This window comes from Cyclopterus lumpus, chromosome 6, assembly GCF_009769545.1.
Source record: "Cyclopterus lumpus isolate fCycLum1 chromosome 6, fCycLum1.pri, whole genome shotgun sequence".
In the NCBI taxonomy this organism is placed as follows: domain Eukaryota; kingdom Metazoa; phylum Chordata; class Actinopteri; order Perciformes; family Cyclopteridae; genus Cyclopterus; species Cyclopterus lumpus.
The window spans coordinates 24,831,808-24,852,380 of NC_046971.1; the positions used below are offsets into that span (position 1 = coordinate 24,831,808).

A 20,573-nucleotide genomic window follows, 5' to 3' on the forward strand; every position below is an offset into this window, starting at 1 on the left:
TGAGTGTCTTCTTCTGCCTATCGGAGCATTGTCAGCAGGAAGAAACCCAGAGAGATTGTGAAGCACTTTATAGATTACTGGATAAGTGTTCATGGTCCTCCAAGCAGACTGTTCAGTGACAATGGGGGTGAATTCAACAACAAAGATATGAGGGACATGGCTGAAAGCTTCAACATTTAAGTGAAAACAACTGCTGCCCATGGAGCAATGGGCTTTTGGAAAGGCATAATCAAACCCTCACCGAAAACCTTATGAAATTGAAGAGGGACAATGGATGTGACTGGAGAATGGCCCTAGACTGGGCCCTGATGGCAAAGAACTCTATTCACAATGTGCATGCCTGTACAGTCCCTACTAGCTGGTATTTGGACAAAACCCAAATCTGCCTTCAGTTCTCACTAATAAGCCGCCAGCTGTGGAAGGTACTAATATTCAATTGAAATTCAATTCAGTTTATTTTGTATAGCAAATTACAAATTTGATTTAGAGGGCTTTACAAACTATGTGAGTACTTGGATAGCCCAGTATATCATTACATGCTGCAAGAAGAGCATTTACAGAAGCTGAGTGCTCTGAAAGGATCCAAAGAGCCCTTTTTAAACAACTGCAGCCCATTGATGACCCTTTACGAAACAGGGTCCGGATGTGGTCATCGACCAAGATGGTGCAGTGATATTCTTGAGGCATGTAGGCACTAATGTTGCACAGTATCGATACTAAAAAGGTACCGCGGCACTTTAAAAACGATATGATTTTGCATATTTTTATGCATCAATACTTCATTAAAATAGCGCACTCACTGCTCCGCTCCCTGTCATGCTGCCTGCGCGCAAGGGGGCGGGGATGCTCAAGGGGGCGGGGATGCTCAAGGGGGCGGGGATGCGGGGATGCTCAAGGGGGCGGGGATGCTCAAGGAGACGGCTGATGGCGATGTACCGAAATGAACATTCGGGATCTCCCAAAAGACTTGCCCACATGTTGTGCTTCAGAGTCTTTAAAAATGATTATGGCAGTGGAATGTCAAAATAAATGTTAGCCAAAAATCTATGAACACTAAAGCAGCCTTTTTACAAGGCAAAGAGTTTCGTCCCCCGCAACAAGCTCAGAAAGTTTAAAAAGTGTTTATGGCTGAGCAGACGCATCTCTGTATTGAAAGACCCCATTTCCAGACTACCAACTTATCCGCCATAGTTTCTGATTCAACAACGGCACGATGTCAGTGATGTCAAGGGGAGCATCTCAAAACTGGCTTTAATGACGCATTCTCACTCACACACACGTTTCGCCCCAGTTAATATAATTCTGCTTGTGCGAATGAGGCACATTTTTAGCATCGCGTCATTCACGCCGCCCAGTGGAAACGTGCATTGACTTCGTTTGCAAAAAACATCCCCAGTTCTCCCATTATGAATTCCTCCATCAGGTTTATGTCAGTGTTACACCTCAGGTTAAAGTGAGTGCCCCTTCATTTTCTTCAAAGCGCAATATTTTTCAGTATTTACCTACTACGGTAATCGTAAGAAAAGTTAATGTTGTATACTTGTATATCTTTTAGAACTGTTTGTTTAATTTCCTTTGAGTTTGTGGATAAAAACTGCTCCTCAAGACTCTGACTTGTAGTGCAGTTGTTGTCATAGATTCAGTGAGTGAGCCATAAGTTACATCATTTGAGGCTTTTTTTTTTTAGGCTCACTAGACTTTTATTTCATGTTTGTGCATGAAAGCACTGTTGACTATTTTTTTTTTAATGTATGACGTTATATCCTTAAGATGCACTTGTTTATAATTGAGTGTAAAAGGGAATTTTCCTAACTAGGTTTTTTTTGTGTGCATACTGTGATATTCTTCACTATCTCAGGTTCAAACTACAACATATTTTCATTAAATCAATTTGAGAAGTTGAAAATGTTCCTCGATCTGGGTCGCGACTTGTCATTCATGGGTAATGGGAGATCCCAGCCAGACCAGTGGAAAGCCACTGCCCCAGACCAGTTGAGAGCTACTGCCCCCAGACCAGTTGAGAACCACTGCCCCCAGACCAGTTGAGAACCACTGCCCCCAGACCAGTTGAGAACCACTGCCCCCAGACCGGTTGAGAGCTACTGCCCCCAGACCAGTTGAGAACCACTGCCCCCAGACCGGTTGAGAGCCACTGCCCCCAGACCAGTTGAGAACCACTGCCCCAGACCATTTGAGAACCACTGCCCCCAGACCAGTTGAGAACCACTGCCCCCAGACCGGTTGAGAACCACTGCCCCAGACCATTTGAGAACCACTGCCCCCAGACCAGTTGAGAACCACTGCCCCCAGACCAGTTGAGAACCACTGCCCCAGACCAGTTGAGAACCACTGCCCCAGACCGGTTGTGTGTGCCCGCGTGTCCGTCCAAAACCGTGACTGAAAAGAGACTCGGCCTCAAAATCTTTATTTTAACTTATTAGAGCAGCCTGATAAGGGAGAGGGATCCTCCTCTGTTGCGCTCCTGAAGGTTTCTTCACTTTTTTGGGGAGTTTTTCCTGATCCGATGTGAGGTCCTGGGACAGGGATGTCGTATGTCTACAGATTGTAAAGCCCTCTGAGGATAATTTGTCATTTTGAGCTATACAAAATATACTGAATTGATAATTAGAAATTGCAATAGTCTAGAAGTAACAAATGCATGAACTAATTGTTCTGCAATATATGATATTTGCAATGTTATCTTGGTAACATTAAAGCAATAAAAGACGGTAGCAAAAATCTTATTTTGTTAATGTGGCCAATAATCATTAAACAAATGCCTGATATAGATGCTTAATGTTGGTTTTAGATCAGTGCTGATCAGCTCCAGTCTTGACAGTCCAACGATAATTTGGAAAAGTTCCAGCAAATCATTTGAACTCCGTAATAAAGTCTTTTTTAAACAGATCCTCAAAGCAGAGATGGACTGGAGGGTAAACCCACAACATCTTCTCTAAATGTGTGACCATTGTCTCACTGTTGATGTTGTTTTAAACTCATTAGAATTTGATATTGATGGTTTTTAAAGCCAAAAAGGCAAAATTATGCTTTTTAAAATGGAATTGATTCTCAATTAAAGTGCCGTGAGAAGATCTCAAACATGTTATCCTCGTTTTATATTGATCTCCTTGCACTGAACACACTCTCATTGGACTGAGGGCTATCGGATACACTCACATACTGTCATATATTCTCAAACTAATACCTAAAAGCTTGTGTCAGTCAGGAAGCTAAAAGGGACGGATCAATAATGCAGTGGACTAAATATACTGTCCTCCCCCTCCACATCTATCCTATCCATCCATACAGCCAAGCACGCCAGAACGCCCAGCACAGTGAGCCCTCCCACCCCTCCATCCCTAAGGAGTTTCAGTTAGACCTGGACATGATCGAGATGGACCAGAGTAGAGTGTGTGAGCTGCCGGACCTCGTCCAACACGAGCTGGACGAGCTGCTGGAGCCCATCATGATTCCTGAACCCAAGTAAACGCACTCTGAAACACAACCACACAGTGTCACAGACACTGAAGTCCAAAGTAAAGCCACTGTGAAAATAATCTTTATTTTTGTGGTTAATATTGAACGTGTTTTTGTGTTCAAAGGATGCGTTCAGTCTCTCCACATTTTGATGACCTCCACAACAGCACAGCCTCCACCGTCAACTTTGTCATCTCTCAGGTGGCTAGCGGTGACATTAGCAACAGCATACAAGCACTGGCACAGGTATGAACAAATGAAGATTGCATCTTTGGCACCACTGATGAAGTGATAATTTGAAGCTTGGATTTGTGTTTATAATACACAATTTGGTCAACGGGTGAGGCCTAGGAGGAGCTTGCTGTAACCACCTCAACACCTAACATCAATCTTTGGAGGCCTATAACCGATATATCAGTATGTTGGCCAAAGAAGTCACAAGAAAGGTTGGCAGAGAAATTACTCGGTGTGTTTCCTGGACCGCTGAACGAGAGCCGTAAAGTCTAGAAAAGCTGCACCGGTTGAATAGAAGTGATCCATGAAAATTGTATAATTCTTCTCAATTATCTATCGGTTTTCGGTCAAGGGTCCAGAGACAACGGCGTCTGGGTCCGGACCGCAGTCCCCCTGTTAGTGACCTATGGTTTAGAGCAGTGGTCACCAACCTTTTTAAGCTCAATATCTCTGACCTCTGCCTTGGTGACAGGCAAGATCTACCTATTGAGGCGTTGAGAGAAACACACTGTCCAGACTTTACAACTTGAGGCTTTTTATTTGGCCTCATTGTAATTGAATGACAACACTTTCAAATTGATGTGACCAAGAACACACTAAATGACTTAATTTTTCAGTGCAACATAAAAAGGAAATTATTTGTTAACCGCACACAATATGAAGAAGAGAAAACCCATTTGCAATGAGCAGGCTGGATGAACTACCAATATTAATGTTGTATTTATCAACTGAAGTTACAACGCAACACTGACAACATGCTCAGTCAGTTACTAGTGTCAGTTCAGTTCAGCTCTGTGTCCCATCACAATGCCATCAGAAGTCATGTGACTCAAGTCTGAGGTGTCTGTGACTGAACACTGTCTGAGAGCTTGTAGTTGGGCTCATAAGCACAGACAGCCAGTCTGAGGCAGTCTGTGAGCTGTCTGTCAGTAATCCGGCTCCTGGATTTTGATTGGATGATTTTCTGAACTCCACTTACACGGTTTTCGGGACAAATTTGTCATTCATGAAAGTTCTCTCATATGGGATTCGTTCTGAACTTAGACCGTTGGTGGTTACGTTCACATCAAAATAAAAAATAAATCAAAAATTGTCGTTTGTCCCTGTAGATTGACGAGTTGTTGCGGCAGGAGGACAAAGCAGAAGTCATGTCGGGACACATCGATCAGTTCCTGATTGCTACCTTCATGCAGCTGAGGCTCATCTACAGCACGCACATGGCGGATGAGCGGCTGGACAAGAAGGACATCATCAATCTGTACAGCTGCATCATAGGAAACATGGTCTCTGTGAGTCACCCATACTAACGTGATACGTCAGTAACGACATTGGTGGTGATGATGATGATTCAATTACCAATTTGCCTCAGAGGTACAGAGTGTACACATAAGACAGACCTGTCCCAGGACCTCACATCGGATCAGGAATAACTCCCCCTAAAAAAACTTAGAGGGATCCTTCTCTGTTGCTCTCTGCTATCAGGATGGACAGAAGTACAATATATGTTATGTATAGAATGAACAACATAACAGAGTTACAACACATTCAATGAATATGACAGAAATGATTCATATGAGAGTAGCAGGCATTTTTAAAAGGTTACAACTACCAATAATAGTGGGTGTAATCTAATGATAATAAAAATGGTAATGGTATTGATGATGGCAATGCAAATAATGTTAGGCAGGAACAGTGTCCAGATATAACCACGACCCACAAAGACCTGTGATGGGAGAAAGCACAAAGAGCAGCCTTTGTAATGTGCCAAGTTAGTAATGTGCATTAATGGGACAAGAATTCATACAGAAGAAAATGGGATACACTGAGCTCCTCCTCTCTAAAACATCCCCCAGCAGCCTATAAGCCTATAGCAGCATATCAAGGGGCTGGACCAGGGCAAACCTGATTCAGCCCTAACTATAAGCACTATTAAAGAGGAAAGTCTTAAGTCTACTCTTGAATGAGGTGACTGTGTCTGCCTCCCGGACTGAAAGTGGAAGCTGGTTCCATAAAAGAGGAGCTTGATAACTGAAGGCTCTGGCTCCCATCCTACTTTTTAGGACTCTAGGAACCACAAGTAGCCCCGCATTTAGTGAGCGCAGTTCTCTAGTGGGGTAATATTCTAGTGTGGAATGATGATGTGACATTCTCTTTCCATTAGTTGTTCTCTATGGAGTCCCTGGCCCGAGAGGCATCTATGGGTGTGTTGAAGGACCTGCTGCACGGTGTGATGATACTGATGCTGGATAAAAGAGTGGAGGACATAGAAGACGGACTGCAGGTCATTAGATCAGTCAACATGCTGGTGACCAGAGTTCTAGAGAAGTCTGACCAGACCAACATGATCAGGTTAGTATGAAGAAACGGTAACATTATTCCAAACCGCAAAAACAAGTAATCTCCTGTACTCATCATAGATATGTATACTATACAAATCATTTCCTCTTCAAATGAAGAGTTTTTAAATCCACAGTTTTGTGCTTTTATTTGACAGCGTTTAGGCCATCGATACTGATATGTTTGACATTTTTAGAATTGTCCCTGAGTGAATTCACAGTGACATGATGTGGCCACAATGCAGCTGCTGACAAGAATAACGACACATAATAATGGAAAGAAACTAAAACCCCATTGTTTTTGAACCCTTCCCTTCCTCTCTCTGCAGTGCTCTGCTGGTTTTGCTTCAGGACAGTTTGCTCACGACAGCCCCTCCAATGTTCTCTGAGCTGGTCATGAAGGTAAGGAGTGTCTCCACGTCCTCATTTGGACCCTGCTGTCCGTTATCTGACTGCGCGGTGTGTGTATTTGTGTGTGTGTGTGTGTGTGTGTGTGTGTGTGTGTGTGTGTGTACAGTGTCTGTGGAGGATGATCCGCTTTCTCCCAGAGACCATCGACAACATCAACCTGGATCGGATCTTACTGGACGTTCACAACTTCATGAAGATTTATCCCAAAGAGAAACTCAAGCAGCTCAAGAGTGACGTCCCACACAGAACCCTCAAAACTCTGTTACACACACTCTGCAAGCTCATGGGGGCCAAGGTAACACCCACGCAAAATGTATTCCATCATATTATTACTTATTGTTCTGCTGTGATAACTATATTTACTTTGGTCTTAATGAGTTTTGAACGTTTTTAATAAATGCATTGATCAACAGATCCTGGACCACCTATCAATGATAGAGAATCGTAATGAGTCCGAGTTGGAGGCCCATCTGAGGCGGGCGGTCAAACACTCTGGAAATGTCTCAGGACTCAAGAGTGACCGTGGCAACGAGAAGAGCAGTCTGCGTACGGTGAGCAACACGTACCAAATACACAACACACTTAAGTGACCGTTGTTTTGGTCAAGAATGTACACAAACTCTGTATCGTTGTCTTTGGGATCAGTGTTTCTAAATTAACTCTTGATTTTTTTTTTTTTTTTTTGTTCCCAGGAGGATCAGATGACGAAGGCCAAGGTCAGTGACATTCTGTCTGAAATCTTCAAGAAGATCGGGTCCAAGGAGAACACCAAAGAGGTCAGCTCAGCTCCATTCTTCAAATCATTTCAAGTCAAGTGTACTAGTCAATCTTAAAGGGAATATTTCTGTTACAATTGGCTTTTCAAAAACATCGTAGAGAAAATATTGATATATTATGATGAAGGGCTTGGAAAACATTCAGTAATGTGTCCGATCTTCTTCTCAGGGTTTGACAGAGTTGTACGAGTACAAACAGAAGTACTCGGACGCAGAGCTGGAGCCCTTCCTCAAAAGTACGTCCCTGTTCTTCCAGAGCTACGTGGAGCAAGGCCTTCGTATCATCGAGTCCGAGACCCGCATCCAAACCTCAGCAGGTAAAACCAGGAGCCATCACCCGCTCTTTGGTCACAAAGCCGTATGTCTCTATGTATGTATGTATGTATGTCTCTATGTATGTATGTATGTATGTCTCTGTGTATATATCTCTATCTCTCTCTATATATCTATATCTCTCTCTATATCTATCTATCTATCTCTCTATCTCTCTATCTCTATATCTCTATCTCTATATATCTATATATCTCTATATCTATCTCTATCTATATATATATATATATATATCTATCTCTATCTCTATCTCTATCTATATATATCTCTATCTGTGTGTGTCTTCACAGTAATCCCTCAGCATGGCGAGGACTTCAGTCTGAGCAGTAACAATGAGGAGCTGAAACCAGCCGTTTACTACGAGAGACTCAAGATCCTCAGACAGAAACAAGGCCTGGCAAACAACTCCAAGGTTGGTGTAATCGCACACATCCCAGTACCTTACCCAAACCATCACAACTAAATACCTGACCCTTACCCAAACCATCACAACTAAATACCTGACCCTTACCCAAACCATCACAACTAAATACCTGACCCTTACCCAAACCAACACAACTAAATACCTGACCCTTACCCAAACCATCACAACTAAATACCTGACCCTTACCCAAACCATCACAACTAAATACCTGACCCTTACCCAAACCATCACAACTAAATACCTGACCCTTACCCAAACCAACACAACTAAATACCTGACCCTTACCCAAACCAACACAACTAAATACCTGACCCTTACCCAAACCAACATAACTAAATACCTGACCCTTACCCAAACCATCACAACTAAATACCTGACCCAAACCATCACAACTAAATACCTGACCCTTACCCAAACCATCACAACTAAATACCTTAAACAAACCATCACAACTAAATACCCGACCCTTACCCAAACCAACACAACTAAATACCTTAAACAAACCATCACAACTAAATACCTGACCCTTACCCAAACCATCACAACTAAATACCTTAAACAAACCATCACAACTAAATACCTAACCCTTACCCAAAACCATCACAACTAAATACCTGACCCTTACCAAACCATCACAACTAAATACCTTAAACAAACCATCACAACTAAATACCTGACCCTTACCCAAACCAACATAACTAAATACCTGACCCTTACCCAAACCAACATAACTAAATACCTGACCCTTACCCAAACCATCACAACTAAATACCTGACCCTTACCCAAATCATCACAACTAAATACCTGACCCTTACCCAAACCATCATAACTAAATACCTGACCCTTACCCAAACCATCACAACTAAATACCTGACCCTTACCCAAACCAACACAACTAAATACCTGACCCTTACCCAAACCATCACAACTAAATACCTGACCCTTACCCAAACCATCACAACTAAATACCTGACCCTTACCAAACCATCACAACTAAATACCTGACCCTTACCAAACCATCACAACTAAATACCTTAAACAAACCATCACAACTAAATACCTGACCCTTACCCAAACCAACATAACTAAATACCTGACCCTTACCCAAACCAACATAACTAAATACCTGACCCTTACCCAAACCAACATAACTAAATACCTGACCCTTACCCAAACCATCACAACTAAATACCTGACCCTTACCCAAACCATCACAACTAAATACCTGACCCTTACCCAAACCATCACAACTAAATACCTGACCCTTACCCAAACCAACACAACTAAATACCTGACCCTTACCCAAACCAACACAACTAAATACCTGACCCTTACCCAAACCAACATAACTAAATACCTGACCCTTACCCAAACCATCACAACTAAATACCTGACCCAAACCATCACAACTAAATACCTGACCCTTACCCAAACCATCACAACTAAATACCTTAAACAAACCATCACAACTAAATACCCGACCCTTACCCAAACCAACACAACTAAATACCTTAAACAAACCATCACAACTAAATACCTGACCCTTACCCAAACCATCACAACTAAATACCTTAAACAAACCATCACAACTAAATACCTAACCCTTACCCAAAACCATCACAACTAAATACCTGACCCTTACCAAACCATCACAACTAAATACCTTAAACAAACCATCACAACTAAATACCTGACCCTTACCCAAACCAACATAACTAAATACCTGACCCTTACCCAAACCAACATAACTAAATACCTGACCCTTACCCAAACCATCACAACTAAATACCTGACCCTTACCCAAATCATCACAACTAAATACCTGACCCTTACCCAAACCATCATAACTAAATACCTGACCCTTACCCAAACCATCACAACTAAATACCTGACCCTTACCCAAACCAACACAACTAAATACCTGACCCTTACCCAAACCATCACAACTAAATACCTGACCCTTACCCAAACCATCACAACTAAATACCTGACCCTTACCAAACCATCACAACTAAATACCTGACCCTTACCAAACCATCACAACTAAATACCTTAAACAAACCATCACAACTAAATACCTGACCCTTACCCAAACCAACATAACTAAATACCTGACCCTTACCCAAACCAACATAACTAAATACCTGACCCTTACCCAAACCAACATAACTAAATACCTGACCCTTACCCAAACCATCACAACTAAATACCTGACCCTTACCCAAATCATCACAACTAAATACCTGACCCTTACCCAAACCATCATAACTAAATACCTGACCCTTACCCAAACCATCACAACTAAATACCTGACCCTTACCCAAACCAACACAACTAAATACCTGACCCTTACCCAAATCATCACAACTAAATACCTGACCCTTACCCAAACCAACACAACTAAATACCTGACCCTTACCAAACCAACACAACTAAATACCTGACCCTGGCCGGGGAAGGCAGTAGCTTTAAATGTTAAATTAAATGAAAGAAGTGGCATGAGAATCTGTAATTAGTGGGGATCTGTGACACCTCCTCACCTTATTGTTTTTGATGACATTTGCAACATTAGTTGAAAGCATTGTGACAGGAAGCAAACATTAGAAAGCTTTCACCTGATATCTATTCCTACGCTAACGTATCTAAATGCAAAAGTAGCTCAATGTTTGTCCTGTGTTGTCCTGCTGCACATGAACCTTTGTTGTTTGAACGGTAACATGGACTACATGTTCCTCATAGGAGCTCACCCATGTCTTCCTCTCTCCCTGCAGCAGAGTGTTGAGTGTGAGGACGAGCCCCAGCAGCGACCTCCCATGTCCTCCCTGCTGTCCTCCAAGCCGCCCGTGGCCTCGTCCACCGACATGCTCCACAGTAAGCTGTCTCAGCTCAAAGAGTCAAGAGAGCTGTACCAGCAGGAACATAACACACACTCCTATGCCCCGACGCAAGCACACACCCGCTCAGCTTCACCGGCAGGCAACCTGGACGACCTGAAGAAACGTCTGGAGAGGATAAGGAGCAAACCGCAGTAAGGAGCACCACATCACCTCTTCATCTCATCCCCGAGCTGGTGGTAGAAAATCTATTCTGTGTTCATGTTCTGGTGGATGGAAAGGGGAAGCAGTTCAACAAACCAGGTAGCAGCAGACAAAACACACCCTCAAGTTTGAACCTGACTCCACGCATTGTGCCTGTAAATTATTAGACAACAAATGCACCCTAATCTGATATGTATGATGTAGATGAATACATTCATATTGAGACTGAGATTGTCAGCCTCTATACACACTGTGGAAACCATTGACGTGTTTTTGTGTACTATTCAATCTTCTCAGAGTCTGGCAGTGAGCTTTGATGTTATGTACAGGATCACATCGTCAGCTGTAATCCTCAGTCTGTCCAGTTTCATCTGCATAAACAAACTGTCAACCGCCTTCCTGTCCCGTCCCAGCTGTCTCTTTCTTGCCTTTTACCCTCTTCTCTCCCATGTACACTTTTTACTCTGATAATTAAATGGTAAACTTCCCTTGCTCTCTCAGTATCACGGCACAATATGTTTGTACATATTTAAAGGTTGTAACCACTTAACGGTTATAAAGTGCTTCTCGTGTGGTTTCAGGACTAAACCAATCTAAAGAAAAATAGTTTCTTCCTCTTTCACCATGATGTACAACGTCACTGCTGCGGGATTTAGATGGAGAGATGCTTATAAAGAACTCAGCTTGTAGCTTTATAAATGCAACATGTGACCACCCCCTTGTGGCTTAACACTGTTATAGTATCCGTTTGTAATTCTCAGCACCGGGAGCATCTGATGATTGGAAAATTGTCGAATTAGCGTTAATTGCACAGTGCAACTGGTTCTTTTTAAGCTCCAGCACCAACTTTAGTCCACCAGGTGTCTGATTTCTATCAATTTCAGATATCTTTCCTGCTCCAAAGTAAGTTGAGCTGCATTTCCACAGGGACATAGTGATGTAGTTAAACCGACCAAAAGCACAGCTGTATGCTGGTGTTTGTTATAAACAAGTGTTAGGACAGGGTTACATAGGGAGTCTGTCCACTTTGATTCTGTTCCACGTTTTGTGGCCCTCTACTACGCATTAGTTTAAAGTCAAAGGGTTTTAACTCCTCAGCTTCATCTGCATTCGTTAAATCAGTTTTTAGATGACCCTTGCTCAACATCATGAGTCGTTGCAATAGTAAGATACAATTTCCTTGGTTTGTTGATCCTGAATTATCAGATTTTTCATCCCAGCCAGTCTCTAAATGATCAATTAGTGGTGTTTGGAAGGGATTTAAACCTGCAGACTTGGTGGTTCAGGGTCAACAACTACTGCTTTTATTCAGGAGAGTGACCCACTGTTACTTTTCAGCAAATGGGGATTGGTGATCTGTCCCTCCTAAAAGAGAACAAGCCGCTTCTTTCAGGCACGCCAAGCAGAGCTGTATACAAGTGTGCTGTAAATACTGTACTCCACTGACCTCCCTTCACCTAACAACAGGTGTGTCTGTCTGTGCGTGTGTGTTCTGTAAATAAAGTTTCCATTAACAAACCTGCTGTGGAATTTAATTGTTTTTGTGATGGTCTTGTCAGTTATCTGAAAGAAGGAAAAAAACTAACTTTTGTTTTTGTGTTTTTAATTTGAATGTCAGTACTGGTTTTACATTGTTGCTTTCCTTGTATAATCCATAGTGGAAAATGACAAAGTCGTCTTTTCTTATTTTAACAACCCATCTTGGAGTTTGCTTTTATATATTTTTTTCCTTTCAGTATTTTTCTTTTTTACTGAAGTAGGAGCTGCTCTCAGAGCGCTTTAACACTGGCTTAGTGGGAGAGCGGGTCGTCCTTCAATTAGAAGCTACAAGAAGCTTAACCCCTCCTGTGGGGTCCGCCATCATTATGAATGATTTACTGTTTACCACTACACTTCAGTCACACACTTCCTTACACACATTATGGCTGCCAATGACTAGAATTCACTGCGAAATTGCCCATACATGGTCTCTCGGCTAGCTAACCAGTGTCCTCTGGATACTGTGGAAGATCAAGTCATCTGTGAAATCTATCCTCTTACTCATCTTTTTAAAAAAAAAAACTCACTTAGGTTTAAGATCATAAAGTGAATGTGACCTCTGCTGGCATTCAGGTTACCAAAGCATCAACTCTGAGGACACGGCGATGAGGTTTAAGATGAGTTGTCGTCGTCTTCAACCTTAAACCAGAGGTACGCTAACCGCTTGTAATGTCTAGTTTAAAATAAGACAATCATGTTCAGGTTATGCTAAAGAGTTCAGGAAGCAGGACAGTAAAACACAATGACACTCAAAATGTATTTGTGAAAAATATAAAGAATACAAATATGTTGTATATTTAAGAGATATAGACATTTTGTTCTACAAATATCTAAAATAACTATACCTTATTTACTGTATATCGATATACAAGTCATATAAACAACACTGTACAGACGTATGGCACAGAGGGCTGAGTAAATAAAGCTATGTACAGAGCAGATTCAAGCACTTGTGGTTTCGATTCAGCAGTTTTTGTCGAGTCATCCGTCACAGCTGACGGGATCTTTTCAGAGGCGGCTGCTGTTTGAGAAAAATCCAGAGTCCAACCAGATGTCTGAATATTATGACACGGTGATTTCTTCATTGTCTGACTCGGAGAGCTCCGACTGTTTGCCGGACTCTGAAGGAGAGGAAAGATGGTGACGATGGTGATGGTGGTGGTGGTGAAGACGTGACTCGTGGCTGTCCAGCCTGTGGCACTGGGTGCTGCCCACATCAGTGAGGTCTGGGTGGGGGTTGGTTTTGGTGGGGAGGGTCTGCTGGCGACAGCCACCTGTCGACAGCAGCTCCCTCTCTTTGGAGTTCCTCCATTTCATCCTGCGGTTCTGAAACCAGATCTTCACCTTCACAGGACACAGAAAACAACCAGTGTGTGAATGTCACGGACCTCATCGACCACTAACCTCGTTCACAAAGGGGCATTAAAAATACTTTAGCATTTTATAAAGTGACTGTTGACAATACATTTGACAGGGTCCAACAGTTCTTGAGTGCTCTACCTGGGAATCTTTAAGTCCTAGTTTACTTGCGAGTTTCTTCCTGTCTGGTTTGCTGATGTATTTCTGCCTCTGGAAAGTTCTCTCCAGGGCTTTCCTCTGGAGGTCTGAGAACACAGCCCGCCTCAGCATGCCCCTCCTGGGTTTCCCTCTGGGGGCCAGGGGCCATGAAAACGTTCCTGGGACAGGAACCACAGAGGACGAGGCTGGAGGGACAAAAGAGATTCAAAGGCCAACCCTAAACATTGCATTATAGTTGTCAATGTGCATTCCTGCTACTGGCTAATGATGAAAAATTTAAATAAGAATTAATCAAATTCTGTAAGAACCTTGGGGCCCCTGCCAACTTTGAGGAGACAGAGTCTACAAAACACATCCCACAACTGGGATGTTCTATAGAGAACCACAGAACAACTGCTGGTCGCTTTAACTCCAAAGTTCCAAAAAGAAGCAGACGTGTGAGGTCGGAAGGCTGAGCCATCAGCGTGTGAATGATGACATGTCGTCTTAAAGAGCTTTGAGTGGTCAAGAGACTACAAGTACGATCCATTTAACATTTGAGCCTTTCGGTATATGTCTGGCTTCTTTTTCATTGTTTGTGTGCCTTAAATGTGTCTAAAATGTTATCAATCAATGAATTTATCCATCCATTATATTTTCTTGTTTTAAATTTGATTTATGACTAGAAGCTTTGATGCTGCTTTAGTGGGAGTTCTGCTAAACCGCTACATTCTTGAGTGATATCAGGAAAGAGTGATCCCTTCTTATTTCCATCATTACAAGCTCCTCGATTCTGCCCATAATATACTTGTTCTGCCTAAAATCGGGTGTTAAAAAGCCCCAATTTGTCCAACAGTGGAAACGGAGCCTATGCTAATTAGAAGGGCTCTCCCAAGCTTAGCCCACACTGCCTCTAATGAGGCATGAAGGGGGATTGTATAGGCTGCAAATGCACAGAGAAAAGTGATTGTGTTGTAATGAACAGAGTGGAAAAGGCCGTCAACAGGCCAGTATATTACAGGAGCATTAAAGACAGGTCAGTATAATGACACAGCTTAGGGCTCTTCACTGTGGTACTTATCAAACCTGTTCTCTCTTATATGTGTAGAATGAATCAATATGATGGGCAATATTGAAAAATAAATCAAATCAATGTGCGTATGTGTGTGAGATTGTGTGTGTGTGTGTGTGTGTGTGAGGTTTTGGCTCCTATTGGTCACGGTTAGGGATCTTTGTGGGGTTGCAGAGGGGCTCGGTGGGAAAACAACAGCGCGTGAAGAGGCGCTGAGTTCCTGAGCTGGGAAGAAACCCGCCTCACATTTAGACCGTGACAAACGGCACTGATATGTTGAGAGCGTGACAAACTGGACTAATTTGTAGATTGGGACAACTGGTGCTAATGTCAGCAGTCAGTGCGTTGCGTAAATAGACCTTCAAATTGGCGGAGCTGATTCCAAGCTGTCCGGGGAATTCCCATGCTAAAAGGTTGACAACGGCTGAGGCCGCAGCAGCAGCAGCAACATCAGCTGGTAAAATGTGAAGATCATATTCTTTCACAAGCTGTCAAATCCACAAATGTTTGGCCACTTAGATCTTTTTGTAAAGTTTTCTGCCACAGAAGTTTGATCCATGTCAACAGGTGTAGTCAGAGATAACAATGCATTTAATGAAATCCCAGTATGAATCGGGTATATCCATGAAATCCTTCATTAATATATTAATCAATATCACTGAAATGTTCACGTAACGCCATGTTTATTATAAGTAATAATATGAGTATTACTGTTTAGTGTTCCCCAAACAGGGCTGTGAAAGATATGGATGCATCATATTTTACAGACAACTGGAGGTCTGACATACATCTGTACTGCATTATATTGTACAGATGTGGATAAGAGCGGAATGCCAAAGTGATCACGAGCTCCGTGTCCTCAACCTGTAGTGAAACGGAGATGTAAAAGGGATCAATGTAAGTGAATAAGTGACGACACTTGGAGAGTTTAAGCTTCATAATCTGATGTTTTATAGGATTTTTGTAATTGTTTGAATGCCGGTGTATTGTGTAGTTTGTGTCGTTTCTGCTTTGCTGATTTATGATCTTGTGAATGTCACGCGTTCTCAGATCTCTGTAAAAGAGATCTTAATCTAAAAGAGATCAAAATGACACTCGCTCCACCAACCTGTGAAATATGAAGCTCTGATGAAAGGATGAAGGCCTCCATCAAAGAAAGGCAAAGGGAACGACTTGGTCTGAAGACTCTGGACTGAGGAGTAAGCAGAAAAAGAACATATTGACTGTGCTGATATTTCATAACATGAACAGGAAATACGACTGACACCAGAAATATATCACAATGATAAATATAAGGAATATTTAAATATCCAATATTTTAATAACTTGGCCTAGGGAGAAATAATTGATTGAAGAAAAGGAATATAACAGTTTTTGATGCACTATACTATATACTATACTAGTTCTACTACTTCTAATAAACATAAATAATAATCGTAATGTTACATAATTATAATAATAATAAATATTTTGCCATATTTTAATTATCACTCGGCTACTAACAACAGCTGCTACCTTCAAAGGAATATATCTATATATATATATATGAATATAATATATATATATAAATATATATTTATAAATATATATATATATAGAGAGAGAGATATGTATCTATATATACATATATATATATATGAAAATATATATATATACATATCTTTATAAAGATATGTATATATAAATATAGATATCAATATATATATATATATATATATATATATATATATATATATATATATAGATATATATATATATATATAGATATAGATATATATATATATCATCATCGTCCAGTATCCTGGCCTCTGACTCACCGCTCCTTGTCGACGGTGCGAGTATCGCACTAACGCCAAACTTCAGGTAGCCGGAGTCCGGGCAGGCAGCCTGCGCAGAGCCGGGGCTACTGCGGCTCGGCAGGCTGGAGCTCTGCAGCACACAGCGCTCTGTGCTGGCTTCTGACGCCCGGGGAGGGCCGCCCGGTCCCACGCTGAGAGGGAGAATGTCCCCGGGACCTCTGGAAGAGAAAGTCCTATGTATGTAGCTGACCGGCTGGCTCAGTCGGAGAAGGTCTTCTACTAGGAAGCCCGAGTGGAATGAGCGGTTCAGGGGCGAGGAGAGAGCCGGCGGTGGACGTAGTAAGCCCGGGTACAGAGGAGGAGGCAGAGCGCTGCATGGAAACATCATGGTTGTCCGATCTGGAAAAATGTCCCAACTTTTGTTTGGTTTTGTTTGCAGAGATGAGGTGAAATAAAGAGAGACCCACGGGCACGTTCACTCTGCGTGCTGTGCGTTTCTGCGCCCTCTTGGAGAGGTTTTATACAAGCGAGTCGCTTCTACACGCAACCGCACACACTCAGGCACGTGCACGTTTACACGCGCACAAGTTGAGCCCTCAGCGTTGGCCTGAATCTCTTTGAAGAGTACGGCTAGGCCGAGGGGATTGGTCAACGGTCCTCTGATTCTTTTGGGATTGGACCTGTCAAAAACAATGACATGGCCCTTTTGATCTATTGTATTGATTGTCAGCTCATACATACATACATGTTATTATTGTACTAATGATACACAAGATGCACCGCATTAACAGGAGGACTCCGATAGTGATGTTTTACTTCTGACCCATTGGATTATTTCTGTAGCTAAGAAGCTGAATGTGTTCTTACTGTTGTAGAATGCTCTGAAAAACCAGACCCCATTGACTCATAACTCACGTATTAATGCAGCATGTATTAATGTTCGGTCCACACAGAGCTAATATGTTTACACAGGCCCGTACTCAGACAATGCCACCCCACAACTAGCAAAGGTTTGACATATTTTATACAAATGTATAATACAAATAATAATAATGATAATAATACTACTACTACTAATAATACAAATAATAACAACAACCCCCGTTGCCAAACACAGCTATAGCACTCTCATTAAATCAGTTCTTCTGATCCCGTTAAGCATGAAGCGACTGTCTCTGTGTCTGTCAGAGAGGTATCAAGAGCTTCAAGACGGACCATTATCAAAGTGTCTGCTTGGATGCCGTGATGAATATAATGACACGATTATCCACTGAGGGCTCTGACAAACCCGTGTTGTCCCTTGTCTATCATCAGGACAGGCCTGTGAGAGTGATAATGAAGATCATTAATAAGACTCATATTCATTCGAGCCACAATTAACTAAATCATTTCAGGTGTAACAGCTCTGGACAACGTCTTCGGTCGGATTTCCGCCCCAAAAAATCACAAATCAATGTTCCGTCATAATCATCATCATCATCATCATCATCATCACCATCATCAATTAGCTGTCATACAGCCTACAAGTTGGAGACAGGTGGCCTTTTCCAACTTAAAACGATTGAAAGAGACTTAAAGTCAGCTTTGTTCTGGTCGCCTTTGATCATGTGATCGTCTGAATGTCCCCGTTGACTTGAATGAGTGTAAAATGAGTCAAAGTTCAGAAACACAGAACATCCATTGCCCCTGATGTCCCCTGGACACTTCAGCTCAATTGAGGAAATGGTCATTGAAATCATGGTAGTAGGCAAAGTGTTTTTGACCTTTGGCATTGCTGTCTTCTTAAGGCTTGAGTTTGCCGTTGTGGCCAGCAATTGTGATTCTGAAAAAAAACTGTGGCGGTGGTGTTTGGACTTCACAAAGCTAGAGGTGAGACAGGAACAAAGATCTGGTCTGTGACTTGAGGGGTGAGGGCTTGTGATAAGACCTGTGACTAATGGCTTTGGAGCACGCGCTGCTCTCCTACGTTCATCCTCCATGAGCCGCTACTGCTCTGAAACAAGCATCATTTCTCACTCTCTTTCACCGGGGTCACCGGCATTAAGTCCCGGTGAGCAGTGAAGCTCAGCAGGAAGAACTGAATGAGCACTAAGCGATTACAGAGCGTGGGCTCTTGTCCTGCAGCACTTGCAGTCTGTATTTTTACTGCTGAGGAAGTTAGAAGTGAGGAACTGCTATAGGACACGTGTGCTCTCATATAGGCCTAGCAAAAGTGATATGATATGGTGCTATATGATACCAAACAAAGTGATACATCTATGCCTTTACTTCATTTGGCCTCTGCAGCAGCTAAACTCACATCAAAAGCATACAAAATATATACAAATATTTAAAAATCACCCAAGTATTAATTACTTAATAAGACAAAGGCCAAGGCATTTCCAATGCCGCTCCTATCAGGTTTACATTATGGATCAGTATCTTCTTTAAAGGGTAATTTCCCCCTAATTACCATAAAAGCACATTTCCTTCACTTACCCCTATGCTATGTATACATGTCACCTTTCCTAAAATAATGTAATTTTTTCAGGTTTTTCAGAAAACACAAAATGAAAACACCTAAGTCACATTCTTGACATAGACCGTTACACTAAAGGGCTAAACATCTTTTATCAGAGGTGGCCAGCATCATTTAGGCAACAAAATCATTATTGTCAAAAAATGAGCTAGGCCATTATTTTAGGAAGGTGACAAGATTATTTGCTTTTATTTGTCCACCTTTGAAGATATTGATCTTTGAGAGTAACTATTGTATTGTAACCCTCAAAGACATTGTCATATTCATGTAATGTGTTTATGTAACTCTGTAACGCTGTTCATTCTGTACACATGACATCTATTCATCTGTCCATCCGGGGAGAGGGATCCTCCTCTGTTGCTCTCCTGAAGGTTTCTTCACTTTTTTCCCTGTCAAAGGTTATTTTTGGGGAGTTTTTCCTGATCCGATGTGAGGTCAAAGGTCAGGGATGTCGTATGTGTACAGATTGTAAAGCCCTCTGAGGGGAGTTTGTAATTTGTGATTTTGGGCTATACAAAATAAACTGAATTGAATTGAATTAGACTTAGAGATGCTGTGGGAACTACATGCATTTTGAATGCTCGCAAACAATTGGGGGAAACCTTTTATAACAAAATTGGCAATATACAAATGTGCTGAACAACAATCACTGAAGGAAATAAAATAAATGAGCTTTTTTTTTAATATCAGTGCATTAAAGTGTCCTTTCAATAGACCAAAAGGGGAATGATTTTGGATCGCAATGCAAATAAAAGAATAGAATGAAAATATAACAACCAAAAGCAAAAAATAAATAGCAAAAAAACAAAACTCTACTGACTCTGTCGGCCAAGTAATTATGATGAATATTATAGGCAGACTTCACCTATACAGTATAATGTGTCCATTTGGATTTTCCTTAAAGCCACATTGAACAGTAGCAGACTTCTCATTTTAGAGACAGTTCAGGCCCAAATCTATACGCACTTAGACACATCTTGTTACGGTATAATCTATAAACTAAATATTGAAGTTATCATGATGAAATGATCCACTCTTCAATAAAAGGAACCGATCATTAAATGTGCATCAGATTTCTGAGTGGCTGTCCTGCCGGGAAATACAACATCTTAACCAAAACC

At 41.7% G+C, this 20,573-nt stretch overlaps 2 protein-coding genes across 4 annotated transcripts in view; one reads left to right on the forward strand and one right to left on the reverse strand.

Moving 5' to 3' along the window:
• The window catches only part of ckap5 (cytoskeleton associated protein 5), a 39,077-nt gene extending 27,562 nt beyond the window's left edge, over positions 1 to 11,515 (forward strand). For 2 of the 3 annotated variants that reach the window (XM_034533963.1, XM_034533965.1), the window contains 11 exons: positions 3,310 to 3,483; positions 3,603 to 3,723; positions 4,821 to 5,000; positions 5,873 to 6,060; positions 6,377 to 6,449; positions 6,565 to 6,753; positions 6,872 to 7,009; positions 7,151 to 7,234; positions 7,404 to 7,551; positions 7,855 to 7,976; positions 10,761 to 11,515. In XM_034533963.1, coding sequence (XP_034389854.1) covers positions 3,310 to 3,483; positions 3,603 to 3,723; positions 4,821 to 5,000; positions 5,873 to 6,060; positions 6,377 to 6,449; positions 6,565 to 6,753; positions 6,872 to 7,009; positions 7,151 to 7,234; positions 7,404 to 7,551; positions 7,855 to 7,976; positions 10,761 to 11,021 — 1,678 coding nt within the window. In that variant the 3' untranslated portion in view covers positions 11,022 to 11,515. The remainder of the gene's footprint in view (positions 1 to 3,309; positions 3,484 to 3,602; positions 3,724 to 4,820; positions 5,001 to 5,872; positions 6,061 to 6,376; positions 6,450 to 6,564; positions 6,754 to 6,871; positions 7,010 to 7,150; positions 7,235 to 7,403; positions 7,552 to 7,854; positions 7,977 to 10,760) is intronic. The other variant, XM_034533964.1, reaches the window with a different exon arrangement.
• Positions 11,516 to 13,628: 2,113 nt separating this feature from the next.
• On the reverse strand, positions 13,629 to 17,322 carry LOC117731740 (homeobox protein DBX1-B-like). Its single transcript, XM_034534083.1, has 4 exons — positions 16,953 to 17,322; positions 16,244 to 16,327; positions 14,067 to 14,269; positions 13,629 to 13,910 (listed from the first exon to the last, which is right to left on the reverse strand). Exons 1-4 carry the CDS (start codon positions 17,320 to 17,322, stop codon positions 13,629 to 13,631), a joined length of 939 nt encoding a protein of 312 aa, XP_034389974.1.
• Between the last annotated feature and the right edge of the window lie 3,251 nt (positions 17,323 to 20,573).